This window comes from Cynocephalus volans, chromosome 11 (genome assembly GCF_027409185.1).
Source record: "Cynocephalus volans isolate mCynVol1 chromosome 11, mCynVol1.pri, whole genome shotgun sequence".
NCBI lineage: Eukaryota > Metazoa > Chordata > Mammalia > Dermoptera > Cynocephalidae > Cynocephalus > Cynocephalus volans.
In genome coordinates this window covers 52,931,953-52,959,151 of record NC_084470.1, presented here as the reverse complement: position 1 = coordinate 52,959,151, position 27,199 = coordinate 52,931,953, and the positions used below count along the sequence as shown (strand labels likewise).

Below are 27,199 nucleotides of genomic sequence, written 5' to 3'. Positions count from 1 at the left end.
GTTATTTATCTTTTTATTATTGAGTTGTAGGAATTCTTTACATAGTCTAGATATATGATTTGGAAAAATTTTCTCCCTCTGTGGGCTGTCTTTTCACTTTCTCTGTGGTATCCTTTGAAGCACAAAACTTTAAAATTTTGATATAGTCCAATTTATCTTTTTTTGTTGTGTTTGTTGCTGCTTTTGGTGTCATATCTAAGAAACCATTGCCTACTCCAAGTCCATGAAGGTTTATGCCCATGTTTTCTTCTAAGCGTTTTATAGTTTTAGCTCTTATATTTCTTTTGTTTTATTTAAAGAAAATTTTAATTTTAACTTACACATTGTAGTTCTACATACTTATGAGGTACAATCTGATATTTTGATACATATATATGTTGTATAATAATCAGGTCAGGATAGTTAAAGTATCAGTCACCTCATGCATTTGTCATTTCTTTGTGGTGAAAGCATTCAAAAGCCTCTCCTCTAGCTATTATGTAATATATCAAACTTAACTGTTACCCATACCACCCTTCTGTGCAATAAAACATCAGAACTTATTCCTCCTATCTAATTGTAATTTTGTACCCATTGGTCATCCTCTCCCTGTTTTCCTTTCCTCTCCTTCCCTTCCCCCATTCTCTGGTAACCACTGTTCTGTTCTCTACCTCTATTCTCTCACTCTCTGAGTGAGGTCATATGGTATTTGTCTTCCTAGACCTGGTTTACTTCACTTAATATCATGTCTTCTTCTTTTTTTTTTTTTTTTTTAAATTTTTATTTTGTCAATATACATTGTGGCTGATTATTGCTCCCCATCACCAAAACCTCCCTCCCTTCTCCCTCCCCCCTCCCCCCTAACAATGTCCTTTCTGTTTGCTTGTCGTATCAACTTCAAATAATTGTGGTTGTTATATCTTCTCCCCCCCAACCGGTTTTGTGTGTGTGTGTGTGTGTGTGTGTGTGTGTGTGTGTGTGTGAATTTATATATTAATTTTTAGCTCCCACCAATAAGTGAGAACATGTGGTATTTCTCTTTCTGTGCCTGACTTGTTTCACTTAATATAATTCTCTCAAGGTCCAATATCATGTCTTCTGAGTCCATCCATGTTGCCACAAAAGGCAGAATTTCATTGTTTTTTTTATGGCTGAATAGTATTCCATTGTGAATATATACCACTTTTTTTTTTTTTTTTTAAATCCATCTGTTGTTGGACACTTAGGTTGATTCCATATCTTGGCTACCGTAAATTGTGCTGCAGTAAACATGGGAGTGCAGCTATCTCTTTGACATACTGATTTCATTTCCTTTGGGTGTATACCCAGTAGTGAGATTGCTGGATCAAATGGTGGTTCTATTTTTAATGTTTTAAGGAACCTCCATACTGTTTTCCATAATGACTGTACTAGTTTACACTTCCACTAACAGTATTCCCTGTTCTGGACATCCTTGCCAACACCATTGGCATTCCAACAGGTGTGAGGTGGTATCTCATTGCTGTTTTCATTTGCATTTCCCTGATGATTAGTGATATTGAGCATTTTTTCATATGCCTCTTGGCTATTTGTATTCTTTTGAGAGGTGTCCATTTGTCAATTGGAATTTTTTGTGTTTGTTTTTGCTATTAAGTTCCTTATATATCCTTGATATGAACTCCTTATCAGATGTATAGTTTGCAAATATTTTCTCCCATTCTGTAGGTTCTCTCTGTTAACAGTTTCTTTGTTGTATAAAAGCTTTTTAGTTTGATGTACTCTTACTTGGCTAATTTTGCTTTTATTACTCGTGCTTTTGAAGTCTTATTTAAAAAATCCTTTCCCAGCCCCATGTTATGGATCATTTCCCTTATGTTTTTTTTCTAGTAGTTTCATAGTTTCAGGTTTTACATTTAAATCTTTAATCTATTTTGAGTTATTTTTGTATATGGAGAGAGGTAGGGGTTCAGTTTCATTCTTTTGCATGTGGATATCCAGTTTTCCCAGCACCATTTAATGAAGAGATTGTCTTTCCTTTAATATGTATTATTGGCACTTTTGTCAAAGATCAGTTGGCTGTAAGTACCAGAATTTATTTCTGGGCTCTCTATTCTATTCTGTTGGTCTATTTGGTCTATTGGTCTATTTTTATGCAGTTTTGGTTACTATAGTTTTGTAGTATAATTTGATGTCAGGTAATGTGATGACCCCAGCTTTGTTAGTTTTTTTCTTTGGCTATTCAGAGTCTTTTTTGGTTCCATGTGAATAGTAGGATCTTTTTTTTTTCTGTTTCAGTGAAAAATGTCATTGGCATTTTGATAGAGATTGCATTAATTCTGTACATTGCTTTGGATAGAATAGCCATTTTAACTATATTAATTCTTCTAATCCATGAACATGGGATATCTTTCTATTTATGTCCTCTTCAATTTTTTTTAATTGAAACATAGTTGATTGTACAAATCTGTAGGGTACAGAGTTAAATATCAGCACCTGTGTACAATATGTGATGCTCAAATCCTCTTCAAGTTTTTTCTTCAAAGTTTTATAGTTTTCATTGTAGAAGACTTTTACCTCACCGATTAAGGTTATTCCTAGGTGCTTATTTATTTTTTTGTAGCTGTCATAAAAATTGTTTTCTTGATTTCTTTTTCAGATAGTTAGCTATGAGTAGGTAGAAATGCTCCTGACTTTTGTATGTTGCTTTTGTGTCCTGCAACTTTACTGAATTTGTTTTAGTTCTTTTTTTTTTTTTTTTTTGTCTTTTTTGTGACCGGCACTCAGCCAGTGAGTGCACCGGCCATTCCTATATAGGATCCAAACCCGCGGCGGGAGCGTTGCTGCGCGCTCAGCGCTGCACCCTCCTGAGTGCGCCACGGGCTCGGCCCCGTAGTTCTAATAGTCTTTTGGTGGAGTCTTTATGGTTTCTATATATAAGATAAATTCATCTGCAAACATGGACAGTTTGACTTTTTCCTTTCCAATTTGTATGCTTTTTTTTTTTTTCTCTTGTCTGATTTCTCTGGTTAGGATTTCTGGTACTATGTTGAACAGAAGTGGTTTTCTATTCTATCCAAAGCAATGTACAGTGGGCATCCTCGTCTTGTTCCTGATTTGATGGAAAGTTAAAGCTTTTCTGCATTCAGTACGATGTTCGCTGTGGGTTTGTCAGTATGGCCTTTACTGTATTGAGGTACATATTATCAATATCTAGTTTGTTAAAAGTTTTTACATGAAGGAATGTTAAATTTTGTCCAGTGTTTTTTCTGTACCAGTTGAAATGATCATCTGGTTTTTTTCTTCATATCTGTTAATGTGGTATATAACATTTGTTGATTTCTGTATGTTAAACCATCCTTACATCCCTGGGATAAATCCTACTTGATTATGTTGAATGATCTTATTAATGTGCTGTTAGATTCTGTTTGCTAGTATCTTTTTTTTCTTTTCCTTCCAAATTTTATTTTATTTTGTCAATATACAATGTGGCTGATTATTGTGGCCAATTACCGAAATGTTTGCTAGTATCTTGTTGAGAATTTTCACTTCTGTGTTCATCAGGGATATTTTTTTTTTGTTGTGTCCTTGCCTGGTTTTGGAATTAGAGTAATGCTGGCCTCATAAAATGAATTGGGAAGTATTTCCTTCTCCTTAATTTTCTGGAATAATCTGAAGAGAATTGGTATTAGTTGTACTTTAAATGTTTGGTAGAATTCAGCAGTGAAGCCGTCAGGTCCTGGGCTTTTCTTTAATGGATGACTTTCTATCACTGATTCAGTTTTCTCACTTGTTATTGGTCTGTTTAGACTTTGTATTTCTTTATAATTTAATCTTAGTAGATTGCATTTGTTCAGGAATTTATTCATTTCTTCATATTATTAAATTTGTTGACATATAGTTAATTGTTCATAATGCACTGTATGATCTTTTGTATTTCTGTGGCATCAGTTATAATATCTCCTTTTTCATTTCTGATTTTTTTTTTTTTTTTTTGTGACTGGTAAGGTGATTGCAACCCTTGGCGTGGTGTCGCCCACACTGCGCTCAGCCAGTGAGCGCACTGGCCATCCCTATATAGGATCCGAACCTGCGGCCTCGGCACTCCCAGTGCCGCTGCGCTCCCAGTGCCGCTGCACTCCCGAGTGAGCCATGGGGTTGGCCCGTTCATTTCTGATTTTATTCATTTGAATCTTCTCTCTTTTTTTATAGTCTGCCTAAAGTTGTTATTCTTTTCAGTAAACCAACTCTTTGTTTCACCGGCATTTTTGGGTTTTTTTAAATTTCATTTATTTCTGCTCTGAGTTTTATTATTTCTTTCCTTCTGCCAATTTTGGGTGTAGTTTGTTGTTTTTCTAGTTCCTTTAGGTGCAACATTAGGTTGTTTGTAAGAAATCTTCCTTTTCAATGTAGTCATTTATTGCTATCAAGCTTCCTCGTAGAATTGCTTTTGCTGTGTCTCATAGGTTTTGGTATGATGTGTCTTCATTCTCATTTGTCTCAAGGAACTTTTAAGTTTTCCTTTTAGTTTTTCATTAACCCATTGGTTGTTTAGGAGCATGTTGTTTAATTTTCATATATTTGTGTAGTTTATGATGTTTTTCTTGTTTTTTAGTTTTATACTATTGTGCTCAGAAGAGGTACTTGATATGCTATCTTTTAAAATTTGTGTTGACTTGATTATGGCTTAATATATGATCTATGGAATGTTCCATGTGCAGCTGACAAAAATGTGTATTCTGCAGCTGTTTCTTGGTATGTTCTGTAAATGGCTGTAAGGTTCATTAGGTCTGTGGTGTAGTTCAAGTCAGATGTTTCTTTATTTTCTGTCTAGATGATATGTCCATTGTTGAAAATGGGGTATTGAAGTCCCCTACTATTATTGAATTGCAATCTATCTCTCCCCTTAGATCTAATAATGTTTGCTTTATGTATCTGGGTTCTCTGGTGTTGGGTGCATATATATTAATTATTATATTCTCATGTTGAATCAATCCCTTTATCATTGTATAATAACCTTCTTTGCCTTTTTTTACTGTTTTTGATTTAAAATCTATTTTATCTGATAAAAGTATTGCTATTCCTGCTTGCTTTTAGTTTCCATTTGCATGCGATATGTTTTTTCAGCTCTTCACTTTCAATCTATGTTTATCTTTGGTAGTTAGGCTAGTCTCTTATAGGTAGCATATTGTTGGGTCTTGTTTTTTTGTCTATTTAGCCACTCTGTCTTAATTGGTGAGTTTAATCCATTCACATTCAAGGTTACTACTGATACGTGAGAAGTTATTCCTACCATTTTGTTACTATTTCTGGTTGTTTTGTAAGCTCTTACATTTATGTCTTTGATCTATTTGAACTCATATATATATATATGAAGTAGGGGGTACAGCTTCATTGTTTTGCATGTGGATATCCAGTCATCTCAGCACAATTTGTTGAAATGATATTTCTTTCCCCATTGAGCTATCTTGACACCCTTTTTGAAAATCAATTGGCTGTAAATATGAGGGCATATTTATGGACTCTATTCTATTGATCTGTTTGTCTATCCTTATGCTAGTAGCACCCTATCTCAATTACTATAGCTTTTTATTAAATTTTGAAATTGGGAAGTATGACTCTTCCAACTTTGTTTGTTTTTATGGTTCTTTTGACTATGGTTCTTTTGAATGGGTCACATACATTTCCATCATATGGAAATATAAAATTTAAGATCAGGTTGTCAGTTTTTGCAAAGAAGCCAACTGGGATTTTAATAGCATTTGCATTTAATCTGTAGATCAGTTTGGGGAATATTGCCATCTTAATGACATTAATTTTCCTTTATGAACGTAGAATGTCTATTTAGGTCTTTTAAAATTTTTTTTCAATCATAGTTGTTTTGAATGTGGAAATACTTTGAATTAAATACTTTGAATTAGAAAATTTGTCCATTTTATTTTTATTGTACTTATTGTCTGACAAACAATTATTTTCAGTTACTGTAATTTTTATGTAACATGGAATGTATTTGGACCATGTAAAACTAATTTCTGCAGTGAAATTTAATGTAAATGGGTTATAATAAAATCTGACTCAGCTAATAGTTTGGTTATATGTGAAATGGAAAAATCAGTGTAGAACTAAATGCATTCTGAAATCCAGTAGATGTTAAAGCATTTCTGGCAGATGTCTATTGTAGAAGGTAGTATATAATCATCTTATTGAAAAAATTCAAGTAATATTTATTTAACTACTGTAAGGTAGTCTATAGTTTATAGTTTTTAAATGATACTTTTTATTCAATTATGAAAATTGCATAATAATTGTAGAAAACTTGGAAAATATAAAAGAGGACAAAGAAAATAAAAAAAATTAGTTATATTTAAATAACCCAGAGTAAACACTGATTACATTTTCATATTTCTACTTCTGGTTTCATACATATATGTTCATTTTCAAACAAGGGAACATAATTTTATAACTTAATTTTTTTTTTCATTTAATAATTTTGATCTTATTGCAAGTATTGATTACTTAGTTTATTCCTGATAATTTTATTTTATTTTTTGCTACTGTAGATGGGATATTAAATTTTTGTAACTTGTCATATACTCAATTTACCTATAGGAGATTAATTTAATTGGTCTATGTTACTAATTCTTATATTATTTCTAATAATTATTCAGTTGATTAATTTTTTATTGATATATAAGAATTGTATAAATTTATTGGGTACACGTGATAATTTTAAACATGTATACAACGTGTAATGATCAAATCAAGGTAATTGGGATATCTATCACCTCGTGCATATATCATTTCTTTGTGTTGGGAACATTCCAAATCTTCTCTAATAGCTATTTTGAAATATAAATTGTTAACTATAGTCATCTTACTGTGCTCTTGAACACTAGAACTTATTCTTTCTAACTGTACTTTTGTACCCGTTAACCAACCTTTCTTTGTATCTTTCCTTCCCACTACCCTTCCCAGCCTCTGGTAACCACTGTTCTACTCTCAGCCTCTATGAGATGAACTTTGTTTAGCTCCCAAATTTGAGTGAGAAAATGTGGTATTTCTCTTTCAGTGCCTGTCTTATTTCACTTAACATCATGTCCTCCAGGCTCATCCATGTTGCTGCAAATGACAGGATTTCATTCTTTTTTTTTTTAATGGCTGAATAATATTCCATTGTGTATATATACCACATTTTCTTATCTGTTCATTCATCGATGAACATTAAGGTTGATTCCACATCTTGGCTATTGTGAATAGTGATGGGGATACAGATCTCTCTTCAATATACTGATTTCCTTTCCTTTGGATATATTTCTCAGCAGTGGGATTGGTAGAGCATATGGTATCTCTATTTTTAGTTTTTTGAGACACTTTGCGTCTGTTTTCCATAATGGCTGTACTAGTTTACATTCCCACCAATGGTGTACAAGAGTTCCCCTCTTTTCACATTCTCCCTAGCATTTATTTTTTGTCTTTTTGATTCAGTTGATTAATTTTGGCTTTCTGGATGTTCAGTTATATCATCTACAAATAAAGATAATTTGGCCACCTATCTTTCAAATATTGATGTCTTACTTTACTCTATGGACTAATACAATTTACTGGCAGTGCCTGCACAGTGTTAAATCAGCAGGCCTTTGCTTTGTTAGTAACTTCTCTTCTTTCCTTCTACTTCGTGCCTAACAGAAGACACCATCCTGTCTACTCAGGCTATTGCAGTAATCTACTAAGTGGTCTCCCCAGTTCTCCATTGCTCCCTGGCAAGCCATTCTCTGCTGAAGCCAGTGTGATTTTTTTTTTTTGTAAAAATAACTTCATTAATTACAACTGTCTTCTTTTGAGCAGTATCAGGCATTGTTTTCAACCTTCTGTTTATTCTTCTCAATCCTGTAAGGTTGTTAGTTTTAATATTTATTATGGATGAAGAAAACAAAGGTTTTTTCGTTAACTTTCTTAAGGCCACATAATTAACAAGTGGCAGTGTAAGTCTACCTATCTTTTTGTCTTGAAAGTCCGTGTTCTTAAACTTAGAAAAAAAAATTTTTTTTTAATCAAGTTTCTCCTTATTCTTCATGTGTTTTTTATGTGTTTCACCTGAGTTGCAAGGAGTGGTCTTGGTTTCTAGGAACTTTATTGTCCCGCGCAACCGTCTCGCCAGCAAGAACGACGCGGCACACACAGGATCCTTCTGCAGTAAAGCTTTAATGCGTCTTGAGAGGCAGAGCACAAGCTTATCGGGGCGGAGACCCCAAGTACAGAAACCCGTTCCCTTTTATAGAAAACTGTCCCTCGCCTAGGACGTGTCCCTCTCTGACTGGCGGTCGTGCATCAGCCCAGATGACGCCACGGGAGAGGCAGAGACTGGAGGTTGGGGAATTTCCCAGCACATGCGCTCTAGACTTGTTTTTGCCGATTGTCAGTGTCGGCCAGCGCCATCTTGTAATGGCGATTACGGTGTAACGTGGGCAGCTCCCCACACTTTATTAGCTAACTCTTGTGTTCCTTCATCCCCCCCCCACCCCCCAATTTTGGATAATTTCTTTTCCTTCATGTTTACTTCAGTGATTGGTTTTCTCTGTTAAACTGCTCTGTTTCTGACCTGGGCTGGTCACCTTTCCTTAGGCAAACTGGTGATTTCGCACTTCTGGGAGGCCACCATATTGATGCTGAAGTTAGTGTGGACACCCACTCTGCATAGTGCACCACAGCCCAGAGCTCTTGGGCTCAAACGATCCTCAGCCTCAGCCTCCCTAGTATTGGGGACAACAGGCATGTGCAACTGAGCCTGGCTGGTGTTCTGTTTTATTCAGTTTGCTAGTCATTGTTTCATTTGAAATTCTTAATGCATAAATGTTCTTCTGTTTTTCTGATGGAAAGTACAAAGTCATGGCACTAGGAATAAAAGTTCTGTTTAAGTAGAGCACAAAGAAACACCTCAAGGCTGGCCAGTGTGTTGCTGATAACACCAAGGCCACGGGTTCGGGTCCCTATATAGGGATGGCTGGTTAGCTCACTTGGGGGAATGTGCTGACACCAGGAAATCAAGGGTTAAGATCCCCCTTTTTTAAAAAAAAAAAAAAAGAAATACCTCAAAGGAATAACTGATGGTGAACATCTGGTTGTTCATTTTCTTATGTATCAGCTCTACTTTAACTAGGTTTAATAAATGTACAGGTGTTTTAACACTTAGGTAGTAGGTCAGTACTTTAGTCTGAAAATTTTTTATGCTACAAATTTAACTTCATATTGAATATTCTGTAAAGCAGAAATAAATTGATTAGTGTTCTGTGAATGAAAAATAAAAGCCATGCTAGTAATCAAAAAACCAGTTTGCCTTATCACATTTTATTTTATTTATTTATTTATTTTTTTAGTTTTATTTTGTCGATATACATTGTGGCTGATTATTGTTGCCCATCACCAAAACCTCCCTCCCTCCTCCCTCCCCCCTCCCCCCACCCCCCACCGATGTCCCCTCTGTTTGCTTGTCCTGTCAACTTCAAGTAATTGTCGTTGTTATATCTTCTTGACCCCGCCCTGGATTTTTTTTTTTTTTTTTGTGTGTGTGTGTGTGTGTGTGTGTGTGTGAATTTATATATTAATTTTTAGCTCCCACCAATAAGTGCAAACATGTGGTATTTCTCTTTCTGTGCCTGACTTTTTCACTTAATATAATTCTCTCAAGGTCCATCCATGTTGTTGCAAATGGCAGTATTTCATTCGTTTTTATAGCTGAGTAGTATTCCATTGTGTAGATGTACCACATTTTCCGTATCCACTCATCTGATGATGGACATTTGGGCTGGTTCCAACTCTTGGCTATTGTAAAGAGTGCTGCGATGAACATTGGGGAACAGGTATACCTTCGACTTGATGATTTCCATTCCTCTGGGTATATTCCCAGCAGTGGGATAGCTGGGTCATATGGCAGATCTATCTGCAATTGTTTGAGGAACCTCCATACCATCTTCCATAAAGGCTGCACCATTTTGCAGTCCCACCAACAATGTATGAGAGTTCCTTTTTCTCCGCAACCTCGCCAGCATTTATCGTTCAGAGTCTTTTGGATTTTAGCCATCCTAACTGGGGTTAGATGGTATCTCAGTGTGGTTTTGATTTGCATTTCCTGTATGCTGAGTGATGTTGAGCATTTTTTCATATGTCTGTTGGCCATTTGGATATCTTCCTTAGAGAAATGCCTACTTAGCTCTTTTGCCCATTTTTTAATTGGGTTGCTTCTTTTCTTCTCGTAAAGTTGTTTGAGTTCCTTATATATTCTGGATATTAATCCTTTGTCAGATGTATATTTTGCAAATATTTTCTCCCACTCTGTTGGTTGTCTTTTAACTCTGTTAATTGTTTCTTTTGCTGTGCAGAAGCTTTTTAGTTTGATAAATCCCATTTGTTTATTTTTCCTTTGGTTGCCCATGTTTTTGGGGTCGTATTCATGAAGTCTGTGCCCAGTCCTATTTCCTGAAGTGTTTCTCTTATGTTTTCTTTAAGAAGTTTTATTGTCTCAGGGTGTATATTTAAATCCTTAATCCATTTTGAGTTGATTTTAGTATACAGTGAGAGGTATGGATCTAGTTTCATTCTCCTGGATATGGATATCCAGTTATCCCAGCACCATTTGTCTCTTTCCCAGTGAATAGGCTTGGTGCCTTTGTCAAAGATCAGATGGAAGTAAGTGTGTGGGTTGATTTCTGGATTCTCTATTCTATTCCATTGATCAGTGTGTCTGTTTTTATGCCAGTACCATACTGTTTTGGTTATTATAGCTTTGTAGTATAGCTTAAAGTCAGGTAGTGTTATGCCTCCAGCTTTATGTTTTTTGCTCAGCATTGCTTTGGCTATGCGTGGTCTTTTATTGTTCCATATAAATGTCTGGATAGTTTTTTCCATTTCTGAGAAAAATGTCTTTGGAATTTTGATGGGGATTGCATTGAATTTGTATATCACTTTGGGTAGTATGGACATTTTCACTATGTTGATTCTTCCAATCCAAGAGCATGGGATATCTTTCCATCTTCTTGTATCCTCTCTAATTTCTCTCAGCAATGGTTTGTAGTTCTCATTATAGAGATTTTTCACCTCCTTGGTTAACTCAATTCCTAAGTATTTTATTTTTTTGGTGGTTATTGTAAATGGGCAGGCTTTCTTGATTTCTCGTTCTGCATGTTCACTATTGGAGAAAATAAATGCTACTGATTTTTGTGTGTTGATTTTGTATCCTGCTACTGTGCTGAAATCATTTATCAATTCCAGCAGTTTTTTTGTAGAGGTTTTAGGCTGTTCAATATATAGGATCATGTCATCTGCAAACAGGGACAGTTTGACTTCATCTTTTCCAATCTGGATGCCCTTTATTTCCTTCTCTTCTCTGACTGCTCTGGCTAGTACTTCCAACACTATGTTGAATAGGAGTGGTGAGAGTGGGCATCCTTGTCTAGTTCCTGTTCTTAAAGGAAAAGCTTTCAGCTTTTGCCCATTCAGGATGATATTGGCAGTGGGTTTGGCATATATGGCTTTAATTATGTTAAAATACTTTCCCTCTATACCTAACTTATAGAGGGTCTTTGTCATGAATGAGTGCTGAACTTTATCAAATGCTTTTTCAGCATCTATAGAAATGATCATATGGTCCTTGTGTTTGAGTTTATTAATATGGTGTATCACATTTATTGATTTGCGTATGTTGAACCAACTTTGCATCCCTGGGATGAATCCCACTTGATCGTGGTGAATAATTTTACGTATGTGTTGCTGTATTCTGTTTGCTAGTATTGTAGTGAGGATTTTTGCATCTATATTCATCAAGGATATCGGCCTGTAGTTTTCCTTTTTGGTTATATCTTTACTTGGTTTTGGTATCAGGATGATGTTTGCTTCATAGAATGAGTTTGGGAGAGTTGCGTCCGTTTCAATCTTTTGGAATAGTTTGTAAAGAATCGGTGTCAATTCCTCTTTGAATGTTTGGTAAAATTCTGCTGTGAATCCATCTGGTCCTGGGCTTTTCTTTGTTGGGAGCCTTCTGATAACAGCTTCAATCTCCTTTATTGTTATTGGTCTGTTCAAATTTTCTACGTCTTCACGGTTCAGTTTTGGGAGCTTGTGTGTGTCCAGAAATTTATCCATTTCCCCCAGATTTTCAAATTTGTTGGCTTATAATTGTTTATAGTAGTCTCAAATGATTCCTTGTATTTCAGATGAATCAGTTGTAATATCGCCTTTTTCATTTCTAATTTTTATTATTTGAGTCTTCTCTCTTCTTTTTTTTGTTAGCCATGCTAATGGTTTGTCAATTTTATTTATCTTTTCAAAAAACCAACTTTTTGATTCATTGATCTTTTGAATTGTTTTTTGGGTTTCAATTTCATTCAGTTCTGCTCTGATCTTAATGATTTCTTTCCTTCTGCTAACTTCAGGTTTGGATTGTTCTTGTTTTTCTAGTTCTTTAAGGTGAACTGTTAGGTTGTTCACTTGCCATCTTTCCATTCTTCTGAGGTGAGCATTTAATGCAATAAATTTTGCCCTTAATACTGCTTTTGCAGTATCCCAAAGCTTTTGGTATGATGTATCATTATTTTCATTAGTTTCAATAAATTTTTTGATTTCCTGCTTGATTTCTTCTTGGACCCATATGTCATTAAGTAGAATGCTGTTTAATTTCCATGTGTTTGTATAGTTTCCAGAGTTTCGTTTGTTATTAATTTCTAGTTTTAATCATTGTGGTCTGAGAAGATACATGGGATAATTCCAATTTTTTTGAATTTATTGAGACTTGATTTGTGACCTAATATGTGATCTATCCTAGAGAATGATCCATGTGCTGATGAGAAGAATGAATATTCTGAGGTTGTTGGATGGACTGTTCTGTAGATATCTGCCAATTCCATTTGGTCTAGAGTATTGTTTAGATCTTGTGTTTCTCTACTGATTCTTTGCCTAGATGATCTGTCTAATATTGACAGTGGGGTGTTCAGGTCCCCTGCTATTATGGTATTAGTGTCTATTTCCTTCTTTAGATCTAATAGAGTTTGTTTTATAAATCTGGCTGCTCCAACATTGGGTGCGTACATATTTATGATTGTTATGTCTTCTTGATGGATCAGTCCTTTTATCGTTAAGTAGTGTCCCTCATTGTCTCTTTTTATGGTTTTTAGTTTAAAGTCTATTTTGTCAGATATAAGAATAGCTACTCCAGCTCGTTTTTCTTTTCTGTTTGCATGGTAAATCTTTTTCCATCCTTTTACTCTTAGTCTATGTGAATCTTTATGGGTGAGGGGGGTCCCTTGTAGGCAGCATATAGTTGGGTCCTCCTTTTTGATCCAGTCAGCCAGTCTGTGTCTTTTGATTGGGGAATTTAAGCCTTTTACATTAAGAGTTGTTATTGAAAGGTGTTGATTTATTCCTAGCATTTTATCGGTTGTTTGGTTGTCTTAGGTGTCTTTTGTTCCTTGCTTTCTGAGTTAGTGTTTGGTTTCTGTGTTTGTTGGTTCCTTAGGTTGTAGATAGCGTTTTTGTTTGCTTGTTTTCTCTTCATGAATGCCATTTTTATTATACTAGTGGGTTTTGATTTTTCTTGGGTTTTTATGGCAGTGGTAGTTATTTTTCAGGAACCAAACCCAGTACTCCCTTGAGGATTTCTTGTAAGGGTGGTCATGTGGTAGTGAACTCCTGCAGTTTTTGTTTGTCTGAGAAATATACTATTTGCCCTTCATTTCGGAAGGATAGCCTTGCAGGGTAGAGTATTCTTGGCTGGCAATCTTTGTCTTTTAGTATTTTGAATATATCATCCCATTCCTTTCTAGCTTTTAGGGTTTGTGATGAAAAGTCTGATGTTAGCCTGACTGGGGCTCCCTTATAGGTGTTTGATGCTTCTCTCTTGCAGCTTTTAAGATTCTCTCTTTGTCTCTGAGTTTTGCCAATTTGACTATAACATGTCTTGGAGAAGGTCTTTTTGGGTTGAATACGTTTGGAGATCGTTGAGATTCCTGGATTTGAAGATCTGTGATTTTTCCTCTACCTGGGAAGTTTTCTCCCACTATTTTGTTGAATATGTTTTCAATGGAATCTCCATTTTCCTCCCCTTCTGGAATACCCATGACTCGGATATTTGAGCGCTTAAGGTTGTCTGATATCTCTCTCAGATTTTCTTCAATGTCCTTGTTTCTTTTTTCTTTCTTTTTGTCTGCTTGTGTTATTTCAAACAGCCCATCTTCAATTTCAGAGGTTCTCTCTTCAACTTTGACACGCTGGCTGGTTAAACTCTCCGTTTTTTTTTTTTATTTCACTGAATAACTTCTTCAGTTCAGCAAGTTCTGCTACATTGTTTTTCAGGACATTGATTTCCTTGTACATTACCTCTTTCAGGTCCTATATACTTTTCCTCATTTCATCATGATGTCTAGCTGAGTTTTCATGTATCTCATTCAGTTTCCTTAGAATTATCACTCGAAATTCCTTGTCAGTCATTTCAAGGGCTTCTTGTTCTATAGGATCTAGAGTTTGAGATTTATTAACTTTTGGTGGTGTACTTTCTTGATTTTTTGTATTTCTGGTATCTTTTTTTTGATGTTTATTCATTGTGGCAGGGGGTTTCACAGTCCACCGGTTTGAGATTAATGACTAACTAAGATGTTGCTGTGGTTGCCAATTTGGTATGGCTACCTCCGTGACTGCTCAGTTGGCCTCTAGTGCCTTGTGTGTATCGTTGCCTCAGGTCTTGGGCCTCTCCGGGGAGCTACCTGTTTGGTCAGCTTGGACTCTGCTGGGCTGGTGGATCACGTACCACAGGGTTTGTGATCTCTGCTGAGCTTTCACTTCCCGTGCAGTACTTCTCCCTGTTCCGTGTGCTCTGGCCCGGGCTGTTGGATTGTTCAGTGGCGACCCCACAGGGTGTGTGGTTTCTGTCGAGTCTCCGCCTCCCTAGCTGGACGTCTCCCCGCTCTGAGCACACTGGGCTGGCCTGGGACGTGTCTTCTGCAACCCTCGTCTATCAGCTGGGCCTTCAAGACCCTGCTTGGCACCGTCTCGCCCAGGAAGTCTACCAGGTTTCTGCTAGGCACAGACGACTGGTCGCTCTGTGTGCCTTTGTAGCACTGTGTTGATCTTTCTCGGGACTTATCACCTTCCTCCTGGTATCGCGGTTATTTGTGTACTTGTCTTATCTCCCACACCAGAGCGTGAGCCCCTCGGGGGAGGAGCCTGCAGCACACGGTTCACCCTTGCATCCCCCCGGCGTGGACCGAGTCCGGTGCCCGCCCGCAGTCAGCTCTCTGGCAGGTTCAGGCGGACTTGAGGACTCTCCAACCACACTATTCCTAACCAGAAATCGGTTAGGCGTTTTTCCGAACTGGTGGCCGCAGAAATGGTATCTGCCTCCCAGTAACAGGAAGTTTACCGGGGGCTGGAGCCGAGGGTGCAGTGGAGTGACAGTCGGCCCCACCCGTACTTCCTTGCCCTCCCCATGCTTACCGGGGACGCCCCACGCCACCAGCCCCACCAGAGAACCGCGGAGGGAGTGGGAGGGGAGGCCAGCCCCCAGGCCCCGGGAAGCCCTGCGTCAGGGCAAGCAAGTGGGAAGGCTCAGTGAAGAGCCGAGCCAGGCGAGGAGGACAGGCTTGGCTGAGCTGGGCCGGAGCTGCCACCACCTGAGAAAATGGAGGCAGCCCCGGGGGGCAGTGAGTGGCCCGGTGATGCAGGGGGAAGCCGGGCGCGCGTCAGCCCCCCGAGCACTGCCGGGTCGGGGGTCACTCACAGGGCTCTGCCAGGTCGGGCGCTCCCTCTCTGCCTCTGGTTTGTCGCCTTCCCCATTTTCGGCCCCCTGCCGCCTCGGGCTGCTCGCTCGGTCCCGCGGTGCGGCTCAGGCGCTCCCAGGAATCTTCTTTTATGGCGGCCTGAAACCTCGAATCATGAATAGGGCAGCTGGCCGCCTTCAGTGCGGCCCCGGCCTCTGGGATCCTGGCTGCATCCACAGCAGCCCTGGTGCCGTGTTCCCTGTTTAGAGACTCGCTTTTGCAGCTAAGAAACAGTTCTTTTCCTGCTCCATACTTCAAAGCTGTTGCCTGTAAACGAGGCAGCCTCTCCTGCCAAGGGGAAAGTGGCGGTCATCCCCCACGACCGGCCAGCAGCAGCGGTCCTCCCTTAAGAGACTGCAAGAGGAAGGTCCACAAGTTTCCCGGCTGCCTAAGGCCCAGTGGCCGCCTTTTCCACCTCAGCTACTCTGCGCCAACCGCCGCAGCCACTGTCATCTTGAAAAACCGCCTTATCACATTTTAGAACATCAAACTGTAAAGATCTGTTTTCTAGTCCTAACCAATCTTAGTGGTAAACATGAGCAATTAACTTATTTTCTTTCAGGTATGTTTTTTTCATGTGTCACAGAAACAAATTGCAATTTTTGTTTTTGTTTCAGATCACAAGTGGACACCTGAGTCAGCAAGACCTGGAATCCCAGATGAGAGAGCTTATCTACACAGACTCAGATCTTGTCATCACCCCCATTATCGACAATCCAAAGGTGCAGAAAGATACTGTAACAGTGGAGGGCTGTTAGACTTTACTGAGGTCTGAAACCTGTGTGAAAATTTCATTCAGAATATTCTTTTCCTTCTTCTCTTTCCTGTTCCTCTTGTTGTCTTCTTCTATTTCATTTATGCCACATGTCTGCATTTCCAGCTTCCACCCTTTCTCCAACCTTCTCCTCTTCCTTCAGTTCCACTTCACTGGAGTGTGGTGAGCTTTCTCCTGTTTTTGACACGTCTACTGTGCCTCTCATTACTGCACTTTTCATGCACCAAGGGGTGGCTGCTGACTTCTGGCCCTCAGAACTTAGCTCTCAGTCCCTTCATTTCTCCACACATACTTATGCAAATCCCTCCAAATAGTCTAATCCCTGATGTATAATTAAGGCAGATGTCAGCTCTGCTCACCAGCCTGGGTTGGGTGGGCAGGCAGATCACACAGAGACCCTACTCTCTCATAGGTTGTTAAGACTGCTTGGTAGATGGTAGGGAGACACCGTGGGAGCGTGGGGAGTCTTGGATCACAAAGCACTTCTAATCTAGTGTGTTTTGTTGCTTCCTGTCTTTTGGAATGTAATATAGTACTAAGGGATGATCAATACTCACCTTTAATAAAAATTAATTTCTTAGTCCCTTCTCTTGATTTTCAGCCCCCAACACATTCACATCCCACTACCTAGCCTGTGTTTCAGTTTTCCTGTTTCCTTTTTTTAAAAAAAGGATCGTCTTTTTCTGTATTAATTCCTTGTTTCTTCTTATCTACTTGGAGAACGTTACTATGGTTTAGATCAAATGGGTTCTTGGATTCATATTTGTTTTCTAGATGACAGCATTTCATGTAGATTATTTAGCTGTTTTTCATAGTGGAGCGAATTCTTTTTATGAGTTCAGAGGTCTGGCACAGTAACTGTATATTATGCTAAATTTGATGGGTTGTGGGGCATTTTCACAGAAGACTTTGTAGAACAATTTGTGATATCTTTTGACCATATTCTCTTTGTATTTCTTTTCTTTGTATTTCTTTCTTTGTATTTTCCTCTTATAACCATACTTAGTAGTTTCTGGGAAACCCTAGTCGGTAGACACTTTTGTTTTTTTTTAATATTTTATTTTAAACTACTCTTTTAGACTTAGAGAAAAGATTCAAAAATAGAGGGTTCCTGTATACCTTTACCCAGCTTCTCCTAATGTTAACATCTTATAGGATCATAGTACAGTTAGCAAAATTTAGGAATTAACATGGATGATACAGTGCTATTAACTGAACTACTAAACTTATTTGATTTTTACCAGTTGTACCACTAATGTTTTTTTTTTTGTTCCAGGATCCTGCATTACTGTTAGTTGTTATGCCTCTGTAGTCTCCTATAGTCTGCCCTTTTCTTTCATGGTCTTGTGGGAATTTCTCAGTCTTTCCTTTTTTTTCATGGCCTTGATACTTTGAAGAGTAACTGGTCAGGTATTTTGTAGAATGTCCCTCAGTTTGGATTCGTCTGAAGGTTTCTAATGATCAGAATGAAGTTAGATTATGAGATTTAGATTATTAGATTAGAATGCGATTATGCATTTTTGGCAAGAATTCTACCAGTAAAGATTTAAAAAAAGCTATATAGAGATTTTGGAGAAGTTAGTCATAGAAATGGTGGTTGAATTTTTAATTGAAAGTCTCAAGATGTTCAAAAATCATGGATCCAACTACGTGGTGTTTTCACTTTCCTCAGATAAATTGTGAACTTTCCTATCCATGCTGTTCCAGTTTGCTGGAATGATGGTGTTTTCTCTAGTACAACCATCAAGTCTTAACCATCCTTCAAGACCTCAGCCCACCTTCCACGTCTTCTATAAACCCAGTCCTGACCCCATCAGCCTAAAGTGCTTGCTGTATTCTCTAAATTATTGTTTTGTTAAGAATTTCTCTTTGAAATGTTTTGTCCCTAATTATGTCCTGCCTGGTTTGAATTGTTACTTAAATATTTTATGTTTTATTGATTTAACAAATCTTTGTCTCATCTTTCCAACCATAGTATCAGCTCTCTGATCATGGCTTTTACATCTTTGTGTCCCTCCTTAGCCCTTAGCACCACTGTGCTTCATCCTGGCAGGTACCCAATAAATATCTGTTGAATGACTAAATTTCTAACCTAGAGGTAAGTTAGCTAAAGACTAAATCAAGATAGGTGAATCTTTTCTGTGAAGCTTTATTTTATTGCAGATATCAATTGAAATGATTTTAAAAAATAAATTATCTATATTTGTATATTTTAATCATAAAGAACACTGTTGAATTCTTACACTTTTGGTGACAATTAAATTTTACAGCATTCTTTTTTGTCTTCATTGATTTATAATCTGATATAGGGGACATATCAAGAGACAGATATGTCTCAAAAAGCATCTCAAAAGTTTTTTGTTTTGTTTTTTTTAACCACAGATAATGAAACAACCACCAATTAGATTTGATCCAAAAATATTACACCTACCAGCACATTCAGGTAGGATCATAAACGGCTTATCAAACATGCAGACTCTTTGTATGAAGATACAAATATTAAGTTTATTTGCAAATGGAATATTTGTATTTAATAACTAAATTCCTACTTTTTTGCCAATTGGCTGTATTCTTGGGCCAGTGTTATGCAAATTGTAAACAATCTGTAATCTGTTTGTGCTAGACTTTGATATTTCTCAGCTAATTCTGGTCTGCCCTATATTCTTGAGGGTAGGGAAGTTCCTGTAGAGCTGGGTGAGTTTTCATGTTGGCTGAGGATTCTTCTCCTGTCATTTCCCTTGTAGAGTTAGTTGAATTTCTACCATTACGATGATGTCGTGGGTGCACAGTGTTGGGAACCACAGTGAAGAACTGGGATTCTGCTTGACAGCTGAGACCATGAATAAATAGTTCACTTTTGTCGGGATGGTGTGGGAATGGAGATCCTTAAAGAATGGTTATTATGTTTCCTTTCAGATAATGAAAATCTTAATTAGAACATCAGAAATGTTTACATACCTTAAATTGATTTTTTTTGTTTGACAAGTTATATTTCAAGCTGTTAAACTAGATTTGGAGAAAATTCTTCATCATGGCTAGAGTAGAATCTATGATTTGAAGTACATTCAAAATAGAATATATTCAGGGCCGAGCCCGTGGCGCACTTGGTAGAGTGCTGCACTTGGTAGAGTGCTGCGCTGGGAGCGCGGCAACGCTCCCGCCGCGGGTTCGGATCCTATATAGGACTGACCAGTGCACTCACTGGCTGAGTGCCGGTCACGAAAAAACGACAAAAAAAAAAAAAAAAGAATATATTCAAATTTAAATAAACTGACTAATGGCTTATATAGGTCAGCTTAATTACTGATAAAAACAAAAAAGAAACCTTATAGAAGGATGTATATGAAAGGTCAGAAAGAAGAAAAATATTATTAATATTTACAACCATTATTTATGAAAAACTAGAGAATTATTATCTGGAAATACTGCTTTTCCTTTTCCCCTTTGAGTTATTTAGGAATTTTTTACAATTTATTTTGTTTAGAGATCATCTAAAAATATATTTTTTTGGTGCGTGTCTGGTATGAGGATCTGAACCCCTGACTTTGGTGTCACAAAGCTGTGCTCTAACCAACTGAGCCAACTGGCCAGCCTAAAAATATGTTAATTTTAGATGGCATCTCATTTCCTAGTTTTTGCTTTTTGTTTGTATAGGGAGCTGGAGGTATGAATTCCAAGTGATTTCAGTTATCATGTTAACCTCTATATGTTTAACAGTAATTTCACTGTACCTTGTTAACAACTGTAGAATTTGTGGCTTTTCAATATTTTAGAGCTGGGTTGATTTATTTATACAAAGATTATCTTGTTTTCTTTTAGTATAATTTTATTTAACTTTGCATTTTGTTGTATTTTAGGTCTCAGGCATCTGCCTTCTTTTTTTTTTTTTTTTTTTTTTTTTTTTTCCCGTGACCGGCGCTCAGCCAGGGAGTGCACCGGTCATCCGTATATAGGATCCGAACCCGCGGTGGCGGGAGCGTCGCCGCGCTGCGCTAGCTCAGCCCTGCCTTCTTTTTTTAAGCATAGTTTTTCCATTGAAGTAGTTAAAAAAGTCTCCATAGGTAGAAAGAAATGAGGAATATAGAAGGACAAATAAATATAGTGTCATTTTGGAGTATTTTTGGTTTTCACAGTGTAATATTACAATTTTCTTTGTTCTTTAGCTACTGAAACTGTTTATTTCTCACGTTTTCAACAATCCTTTTTCATCCTATACACACTTTTACTATTTTCTTCCTCTGTAGTGGATAAATTATTATTTCTGAAAGACCGAGATTGGAATGACTTTTTGCAACAAGTGTGCTCACAGATTGACTCCACTGAGAAGAGCACAGGAGCCTCCCGAGCCAAGTTGAATCTCCTTTGCTATTTATGCGTGGTAGCTGGCCACAAGGAGGTAGCCACCAGGCTCCTCCATTCTCCCCTGGTAGGTGTGATGTAAAACCCTGTTCTAGAGTCCCTGCACAACGTGCCTTATGCACTTAACGTTTGTATTTCTGTGGAGATTAAAGCCAGTGATAAAATACTTCCTTGACTTAATCACAATGAAAAAAGTGACTTATCAAGATTATAGGTTTATGAAAATTTTTCTCTGTTTAATCCTTAGGTCTACAGGTAGTAAAGTAGATGGCAATTTTGAACTTTTTCTTTTGTGATGACTCAGGTTTGCATTTTATGCTAACTTGTAATAACTGTAAGTATTTTTCATATCTGAAGTCATAAGACAGACCTTTTCATCAGTGACTGAAATGAACATGTGGAATAGGAAGCTCCCTTACTGGATCAACTGGATCAACTGGATCTCATGTGATGTTGAAGGGAGACATGAATCTCTAAGACTTTTTTTTTGTTCCCTCTGGGAATATTACTTTTTCGACTATCTTGGTTCATTGGTAAACCCCTCAGAATCTGTCAGAGCTTATGAAGTCATTCCCAGAAAGGAATTACAGTGGTTTGGAGGTGGTTTTTTTTTTTTTTTTTTTTTTTTTTTTAATAGTGGGCCCTCATTTGCTTCCAGGATAGTATTAAGGTTACTTTTTCTGGTGGTTGGTGTGTGTCTTTTGGGTGGGGGTGAACATTTAGGGAATATAAAGTGGTAGGAGAAACCAGAAGTACTGTTTTTATTTTTTATTTCTATCTTATTCATATACTCAGTGCTTTTGTATGTTTGTAAATAATTATCTCCTTGGTGCATAATTTACACCTCAGTTGTATAAAGGTCTGATGTAGCTGTCACTTTCTGTGTTGTTTCATGGGTTAAATGTACATTTGAATTTTTTGTTCTAGTTCCAGTTGCTAATTCAGCATTTGCGAATAGCTCCAAACTGGGATATGTAAGTAACATTTATATTTTAAAAATATTCTTCGTGATTTTATTAAGTAAGTTCAGTATACCTACTGATCAAAAGTACAGAGTCCTAAATAATTATCATACATTATTCTGAAGTAGTGACAACTCTGACTCATATGCAATTTCTATAGGCATCCCGATTGTAAATTTAAAAAGAAGACTTAAAAATAGCTCTTATCCTAATATTATAAATACAATTCCGGGATTATCTGCACTACTTCTGGAAACTTTATCGACTGCTACTCTTTTATGTATTCATTCGAAATACTTTAACTCTGATCCCCACATTTTTATTTGTTTGTTTGTTTGTTTGTTTCTGTCTTTTTTGTGACCGGCTGCATCCAAACCCGCGACCGGGAGTGCTGCTGCGCTCCCAGCGCCGCACTCTCCCAAGTGCGCCACAGGGTCGGCCATCCCCACATTTTTATTTAGTTATACTTTCTAGGAGTTTTCTCTGCCATCTGTATCTTTCCCTCACATAGCATGTAACTTCCCTATGATGTTATTTATAATCTAATGAGATTATGATCTATAAACTGTGAAAAGCACATTAGATCAAGAGTTAGGAGGTGCTGGGCTCTGGTTGCCAACTCGACTGGGCCAAATAATTACCTTTTTCTGAATCTCCAGTTCCTGAAGTCTGTGTGGGATAAGGAAATGGCATAGGTTTAGGATTCAGACAGACCTGGATGTGGAATGCAGATATACCCCCTGGGCAAATTGCTTTAACTGCTGAGCCTGTTTCCTCATGTGTAAAATGGGGATAGTGTAACTACTTCTAAATTTTTGTTAATAATTAAAATTTGAATGAGAGAAATATATGAAGTGCCTTATACAGTGCCTGGTTCTTAATGGCTGCTTAATATACCTGGAGGAGGGTATGTAAGTTGTAGTTATTATCAAGGTTGCTTATAAGATTGCTTATCTCATATGATTATTAGAAGTACATGAAAAAATAGGGGTGAAGGGATTTTGTGAATTATGGTAGTGGTATGATAGCAATTATTCTACCATGCTGGTGAAATTTGGGGGAAACCATAGGAGTTCACCAAATACTTTTTTGGGTTATTACTCTTAATGCAGCTTCTAATGTTAGTCTCCCTAAGTAAAATCTGGTGTTAAAAATAGGATTTTTAGGTAATGGTTGAAGATTTGATACTTTGAGAAGGTTTGTAGTATGCTCATTAAAAAGAAACCAATGAAATCTTCATTTAAATACTTTTATTTAAAGCTTAAATTATATTCTTGAGTGGGGTGCCCCCTGCTGACATTTTAAAACAAACATTTCTTAATCCTTTCCAAGTACTGTTATAAAATTTTTTTTTGTTTTTTATTTTTTCACTTTTTAGGTGAAGCCAATCTCTTTTTCTTCCTCTTGCATGTTTGTTTGATTTTGCTTTTCATTGTATGAGCTTTTCTTTTTATTCCAGGCCTGTGAAATTTTACTAGAATGTGTATAGGAATGTCTTTTTACTAATTTGTTTCAGCAGTTGCTCTGTTAAATTCTTTAACCTTTTCTAGGTTTCTATTAATTCTTTATAATTTCTTCCTTTCTATTTTGTTCTTTTTCTGCTCTTTAAACTCCTGTAGGATGGGTGTGGGATTTTGTGACTGACTCTTCTTTCAAATTTTGTTTTGCTCTCTCTTTCTCTTTTTTATTGATATATAATTCACACACCATAAAATTTACCTTTAAAACCAACTGAACTACATACTTTTTAACCATAACCACTATCTAATTTTTGTACATTTTCATCACTCAACGAAACCCTATATCTATTCTTCTTCCCCCTAGTCCCTGGCAGCCACTAATCTACTTTCTGTATATTGATTTCCCTATTCTGGACGTTTTATATAAATGGAATCATAGTATGAGGCCTATTGTGTCTAGCTTCTGTCATTTAGCATAATGTTTTCAGTGTTCATCCATATTGTAGCATGTATCAGTACTTCATTCTTTTTATGGCTGAATGATATTCCACTGTATGCATACACCACATTTTGTTTATCCATTCTGGATGGACTTTTGGGTTGTTTCTGCTTTTGGCTATTACAAATAATGCTGCTATGAACATCCATCTACAAGATTTTGTGTGGACATATGATAACGCTGTATTCAACTTTTTGAAGAACTGCCAAACTTTCTTTTTTTGTGGCTCTTCCCTGACTTTATCTTTGAGCTCAAGCTTGGTGTTTGTCCCTGCTCATTTTATTATTTAGAATCTCCAGTTAATTTTTTTATTTCAGCAATCACATTTGAAAGTTTTTGTTCATTTTCTTGTTTTCTGATTGGTCCTTTTTCCTAGCTGCCTACTTTTGTTGTATAATATACTTTTGCATTTGAGGGTAAATGTTAGGATTATAAAAATTATCTTCTTGCGACAGAATTTAGGATTAAATATTATAATTAATATTTTAGGTTAAACGTTAGGATTATAAGAATTGTGTGTTCTTACCTCTTGAAGCTATAGGTCACTTCTCTTTCATCATGGTCCTGCTTTTTAATGCTGTTTATTCCTCAAATGCCTGGTGATCTTTGGTTCTTAGTTTATATTATGAATAGTATGTAATAATATGTAATATCTTTGGTTCTTAGTTTATATTATGAATAATATGTAGTAATAATAATGATGAGGTCTATATAATTTCTGCCTTTGGGAATTTTATGCATTTATCTTTGTGGTCTGGTATAAAAACATCTTTTAAGGTATGCCATGGAGTAGTCAATTAATTAATACGGTGGTAATAGCTGACCTATTCAGCACATAATTGTTGGACACCATGGTAATTTCTATACATGGATTATCTCCTTTGATGCTAAGAACTTGATGAGGTATATACATCAAGGTATGATGTATATATGAGGTAACCAGGAACGAGGTATATGAAGGATGAGTACTTACCCCAGGGTACTAAACCCCTCCACCCTCTACCATGGGTCCAAGACTAGGCCCAGGACGTCTGATTCCAGAGGCATAAACATCATCTTGTACAGCCTCCCACTGAGGAAGTGTGATCATTGTAGGGTACAGAGTTGATGTATACAGCTGTTACTTTGACATTGCTAGTTTTATTATGGATGCTTTAATGTATTTATGTATGTATGTATTCATTGTTGCCTTTTTGATGTGCTCGGGAGAGAAGTACATTGAAGTTTCCCACCACTGTTTGGTTTACTTTTTGTGCTTTGTTATTTGGTGTATAAAGATTCACACCTTATATCTTTTGTAGGTCATACCATTTTTAGTTTAAAAGGGATCTTTTTCTCATTTAATGCTTTTAGTTGAGTTCTCCTTTGAGATTTACATTGGAAATCCTGCTTCGATTTTGTTTGCCTTGTGCAGCCATATTTTTATCCATTTCTTTTCTACTCATGTGTTTATTACTTTGTTTTTGATGTAGATATTTTATTTATTCAACAAACATTTATGGAGGGCCTCCTTAACTCCAAGCACTGTCTAGGTGCTTCATGGACCTTATGTGCTGGTGGGAGAAGACAGATAATAAAAAAATTAACATCAAATAAGTAACTACAGAATTTTACATTTGTTCTAATATGGTAGCCACTAACCACATGAAGTTATTTAAATTTAAATTTAAAATTGATTCAAATTTTTAAAAAATCAATATTTAGTTCCTCACTTGCTCCAGTCATATTTTATGTGCTGCATAGTCATCGTGACTAGTGGATACACTATTGAACAAAGACATGAAACATTTTTGTCATCACACGAAAGTTTGTTGGGCAGTGCTGCCTTAGGTGCTGTCATGGAGAAAGGGACAGTTCTCAAATATAGTGTACTGAGTCATTGGGACCACCTGGAGTGGTGACACTGAAGAAAAAAACCTGAGCTCTGAGAAGGAATTAGTCTTCCAAGGGCACTGTGTATAGGGTATAATTGTATTAAATTTTTTGGCACAAATTGAGGACTATTGTTATTGTTACTTTAAATAGTTTGTAATTTAAAAGTATGAGGGTTTTTAGGTAGCATGTTTTAATAGAAATTGTTTATGGTGAGATTGGGGAAAATATTTAATTAGCATATTGATAACGTTTAAATTTTAGTTGAATAAATTTAGCAACCAGTATTTAATTTTGTAGTTTGAAGAATGATTTTGTATATTGTATACTTGTATTGAAATATAACTCTGTACCCCATTCTCTGTACATATTTGTATGCATAATCAATACTTTTTGATTAAAAAAATTTAAAAGTCAAATCACGATAATTAGCATATTTATCATTGCAAAAATTTATTGTTTCTTTTTAGTTTTTAAAGTTTATTAATTTTTTTTACATTCTGTGATGTTGAAATTTATCATTTCTTTGTGATAAGAGCATTTGAGCTCTCTTCTAGACAATTGAGAATATACAATAAATGATTGTTGATTATAGATGCCTACTACTACTGTAGATCAGTGTTTTCTAAGTATTTTGAGCTTTTCTTTGAAAAGAGATAAGTTTTGTGTTTCATATCTTTTAATTCATTAGTGAGCTTTTGATTGTGAGCATTTGTTCAACAATTGTGAAAAAACTTAAACTTTTTTTCAGCTGCCATTTTAAACTGCACATGTGGAAATGGAAGCATAATTGATTTGGCTGTGGTCTTGAAGCTGGTCAGTTACAAAGCTGTGACTGGAAGCTTTTTCTTGCAACTCTTGGTACAATATCCTACCAAATATTTTTCAGAGTGATCACTTTTAAAGTGTAATCTTTTTATTCAGTTGTGGGTTGCTAATCATACAACTGCCTAGGACATTTTAAATCAGTATATGTTAAGAGATTCAAATAGGTAATTCAAGAAGTGTTGAAATCCATAAAATGATTTCTGTGTGTTAGAGTTATGACAACACATTTTCCTTGTGGTACTTTTCTGAGTGTGATTTATTCCCCTCCATGGGTCCTGCATAGGTTTGTTTTAAGAACCTGAAAAATAGAGGCTCTCTAGCTAATGTACAAACTGATTAGCCCAGAAAACAAGTGAGCATCAATCACTACATAAGAGTTTGGTTCTCATCAACTCACCATTTTTTTTTTCCATTAAGAAAACTTATCAAAGGTAATTTTATGTATGAAATACTTTTTTAAACCACACTGAAGTGTTATTTAGAAATATATCAACTTTGTTTTCTGCTGGATACCAAGGAAACCTCTCATTAAAACTAATTAGTGTTTATTAAAATAGAGCAATATTTGTAAAATTTTTTATTGTAAAAATTTCAATTAAAGTGAATGTATGCATATATGTTTAACTGTTCTGACATTATTTACTGTTTATGTACTCGTTAGTCTACTCACAAGTAGAACAGAGACCTTT

The 27,199-nt window shown here is 36.5% G+C and overlaps 1 protein-coding gene across 1 annotated transcript in view; it reads left to right on the top strand.

Moving 5' to 3' along the window:
- Positions 1 to 27,199, top strand: part of ULK4 (unc-51 like kinase 4) — a 574,722-nt gene that overhangs the window by 48,011 nt on the left and 499,512 nt on the right. Inside the window, exons 13-16 of the mRNA XM_063114672.1 lie at positions 16,373 to 16,477; positions 18,913 to 18,973; positions 20,775 to 20,956; positions 21,817 to 21,863. Of these exons, the coding sequence (XP_062970742.1) occupies positions 16,373 to 16,477; positions 18,913 to 18,973; positions 20,775 to 20,956; positions 21,817 to 21,863 (395 nt within the window). The remainder of the gene's footprint in view (positions 1 to 16,372; positions 16,478 to 18,912; positions 18,974 to 20,774; positions 20,957 to 21,816; positions 21,864 to 27,199) is intronic.